General features: G+C 44.3%; 1 protein-coding gene across 1 annotated transcript; it reads right to left on the bottom strand.

Annotated features, from left to right (window-relative positions):
• Positions 1–967: 967 nt before the first annotated feature.
• SARC_08221 (hypothetical protein) lies at positions 968–2,881 on the bottom strand (the record flags this gene model as incomplete). Its single annotated transcript, XM_014297812.1, has 4 exons — positions 968–1,012; positions 1,811–1,999; positions 2,505–2,656; positions 2,776–2,881. The coding sequence occupies 4 exons, from the start codon at positions 2,879–2,881 to the stop codon at positions 968–970; spliced, it is 492 nt and encodes a 163-aa protein (XP_014153287.1).
• Between the last annotated feature and the right edge of the window lie 1,338 nt (positions 2,882–4,219).

The raw sequence follows: 4,219 nt of genomic DNA, 5'->3' as shown, positions 1-4,219 counted from the left end.
TTATTATTGTTTCTTACAGTCTGTTGGGCTGCTATCAGTTGGGGTCGCTATCAGTTGGGGTTGCTATCAGTTGGGGTTGCTATCAGTTGGGGTTGCTATCAGTTGGGTGACTTCTTCCTGGCAATGCCCGTCGTAAGATTCAATTCGACAGTCGGTTAATATAATTTTTACGGTCTGTTCGGCTGCTATCAGTTGGGTGTCTTTTCTGGCGATGCCCGTCGTAAGTTCAGTACTACTGCCGTTTGTTTCATTTCCTATAGTCTGTTGAGGTTGTTGTCAACAATTGGAGGTCTACTTACTAGCGGTGCCCGTCGTAAGATATACAACAGTCCTTTATTATATCATTCCTACTGTGTGTTGGGGTTGTTATCAGTTGGGTGTTTTCTTCCTAGAGAAACCTGTCGTAAGCTACAAAACAACTGCCGTTTAGTATATTTGCTATAGTCTGCTGGGGTTGTTGTCAGTTGGGTGTCTTCTATTAAATACAACTGTCGTTTATTATAATCCTTACAGTCCGTTCGGGCTGCTATCAGTTGGATATCATTTCCCTAGCGACCAGGAGGCAAAACTAAAGACTTTTTTTAGCTGTCAAATGAAAACGGCGTGTAGGAGGGTGTTGGATGTCAGGGACATCCTACACTCTCGTAGAGAATACCTACGGAACCCCGAAGGGACAGGACGGGTCCCTGGAGCCCGGGGAGGGACCCCACCCCCCTCTCTATATGATACGGAGCATACATACCTACGGTGACATAGACATGCCCCTAGCCCTAGAAATGATGCCCGTCGTAACATTCAATACAACAGTAGTTTATTAAAATTCCTACAGTCTGTTTGGGGTCGCTATCAGTTGGGTGTCTTCGTCTTAGCGATGGCCGTCGTACGATTCGATACAACAGTTTAGTATAATTCTTACAGTCCGTTGGGGTTGCTATCAGTTGGTAGTCGCCTTCCTATAGAATTGCTCTCACGTCCTGGTTTGCATTTTGTTGATTAGATTCCGATAGTTGGTCTGCAAGGAGAGAGCATAATCGTCTTAAGCAAAATAACAAACACGGTATTAAAATGGTACAAAAATCGTCACACACTGATGTTCCAATGAGTTGGCGCACACATTGATTTGTATTAGCGCATCAACATACAAAGTGCGATAGGGAGAAAAGAATGTTTTGACACAACCTAACGAATCTGGAAAATGCATTGGGGATGCCTCCTTGGTATGTATACAGCGTTTGACACACACTAAGAAATCTACATGATGCATTGGGGGGTGAGGGTGAGGGGGGAGGGCGTCGTTAGTATGCAAACATCATTGACGCGTATGGTTGCATTGAAACGTGTTATTCAAATAGCGAGTATTCCAGAAGTGTACAAAATTCATACAACTTGCGTATTTAACCATGCACAACATTCCGTGGTAAGGCGTCGAGAATTGCTGAGGAGGGCTTATACTATGAAGCGGATGAGAGTACACACCATATGCACTGAAGCTAAACCCTAAAGTCTAAAACCCTAAAGCCCAAATGTATGGAAGTAGTACGAGGTATCAGGGATGAGCAACGGAACTTCAACTAATTCATGGGAACAATAGAGCCACCGATGAAGCCAAGTACATATGATCGACTGAAACTGTGCGTATGGTGTACAGTTACCAGGTGGTCGGTCACCGAATGGGTTTAACTCTCCGCAAAATAGGTGCGATACGCGGGCATGCTGCTGTACGACGTAAGGGTCATCACACTACACCCACAGCACACGTATATATATAATGTTCCTATCCTCACTTGTCCACACTTCCCAGTAAACACACCTCGGTCTGTTCGTATGACATCTGCAGTAGCTTAAGCCGCTCGGCCTTGTCCTCTATCTCGGCTAAGTCGTCCTTAAATAGCCCGTGCAGTCTCCTCTTGACCTTGATTCGGTATTGTTTGTACTGTGCGGCATCGCTACGGTCTAACTTCGACAGCAGAAACGTCTCTGTGGCCAGCGTTAATGGATCCTACAACCACACATACACAGACACCGAATTGTAAGAATCGACTAGAACAAGCATATCTTGTAAGTTTGTTGTGTTGGAGCGCATATTAGCGCGATGTAGAATGTGGTATATAAAATAGAAGCAGTGAGTTGTGTTGGAGAACGCCTTAGCATGATGTGGGTTGTGGCAAACGAGTAACTGTCCTTATGATCATATCTGTGGACAAAGATATAGAAAGCGATACTACGCTGATAGACAATGTAAGAGAAGTCGTATGCAATACCTTGTGGCTTCATTAGCACTGAAGCTCAGTACACCGACCACCAACAGCATCTCTTAGCCGAATACGTATCCAACATCCTCTGCGTTGATACGTTTTCAACGTGCTCTACCTACGTATAGTCGTGCATATCTGCCTGCCAATATACGTATTCATACACATACATACCACTACCTACATAGATTCTGCATTCTCTACACATGAGATTTAAGTATATGTGCAACACACACAGCACGTGGCACATACTTTGGATACTTTGTACTTCTGAGCAATGGCCTTGAGCGCTCTCTCTTCCACGTTGCCATCTGCGTCCAGCGGCGCGGAATTAAGCGCAGCCCAACACAATCGCGTGGCAACCGCCTCCACCAACAAACTGAAGTTAGCGGATGGATCCTCCACTGGCGGGGACAAACAGGAATGCACGTGTGCGCACAGATGAGCGTATAGGTCAGCATGAGCATGGTAATATGTGTGGTACTACGTACGTATATTACTACGCATATGTGATACTACGTACGTGTGTCACTACGTAGGCATGCCCAGTGCAATGGGTGTGCGTGGGATTGTATTGGTGTGAGCTGCCTGTGGATGCGTGGCTGTGCGCCTCCGTCACTGCATTGCATCTAGCTTGGCTAGAGTGATATGTTGCAGGATTTTCGTACCCAGCCTGTAGACAGCACGCTAAAGCTGCATGAGGATATGAATAAATATGCAGATGGGTCTGTGGCGCAAGTCCATAAGTCTCACTCACACAGGGTAGGCCTCACTTCCAAATACCCATAAATTAAAAACATGGCCAAAGCAATCCCTGAGATCGTCCACCAAATAGAGCACTCAAGAGACTCTGTGTGTCCCTGACAAATGCTCGACCGAAGACGCATATTAGAACCATAGCGTCACAGCGCATTGCCGTATATTTACGCCGCATTGCCGTATATTTACGCCGTATTGCCGTATACTTACGCCGCATTGCCGTATGTTGACGCCGCATTGCCGTATATTTACGCCGCATTGCCGTATATTTACGCCGCATTGCCGTATATTTACGCCGTGTTATCAGATTGTCGAATAGCAATTCTAGGTATGCAACGATGCCGTGTCACACTGCTGTTGCTGAAACCGTCACAACGCAGGACCACAAAGTATGTCACCACGTGACACCCACGCGATTACAATCAGTGGCGCTAATAGTATCAATGGCACATGCAGAAGAATTATACCATGTAGTAGTATATATACATAATTGAAGAACTAACCAACACAGACATACTCACTACAACAATATGGGCTACAGATGCATACATACACTGACACTTTATGATTTATCTGTCAGTGCACGACCACGATCACGGGGGTTACCTGTGATGTCTCTGATGTTATCCACACCCTCGTGATCTGCGTATATGGCCGTCAGTAGAGCATCTACGAGATAAAAGATTTATTCATTCGGGTACAAGGATAAAATTGTGTGTGTAGCTCATAGGCTCTCAGTGACGGGCGTGTGAGTGAGTGCGTTTTAAGGCTTAGATTGGTATTTAGTGCATGATGGTTAAAAACATCGACTTGTGGTTGGTAAAGGACTCTGTTCATACGCAGAGTTTAGTAGTCAGTTGAAAATCGACTATGCATCACCAACTAGCAAGCACTAGTTTCAGTCAAAATGAGTGCGTGTCTACCCCAAGTATGAACGTATCAATCGAATCACACACACACGCTGAGAAGAATAATAAAAACATTCATCTGTTTGTACATGCCCATCTTCACAGTATCACCCCATACAACTTGCTACTATCCCTTGTTTCGTATGTGACCATAACGATATATGTATTTTTCAATATCTTCATATATAGCTATGTATGCATATATTCCTAGATTTTTATATACTTGTATATATAAATATATATCAGAATATACAATACACACACACAGACACACATATATATATTTACATGTTTAATATA

This window comes from Sphaeroforma arctica, assembly GCF_001186125.1.
Source record: "Sphaeroforma arctica JP610 unplaced genomic scaffold supercont1.720, whole genome shotgun sequence".
NCBI lineage: Eukaryota > Ichthyosporea > Ichthyophonida > Sphaeroforma > Sphaeroforma arctica.
The sequence above is the reverse complement of the archived record's forward strand: the minus strand, read 5'-3'. Positions and strand labels throughout refer to the sequence as shown.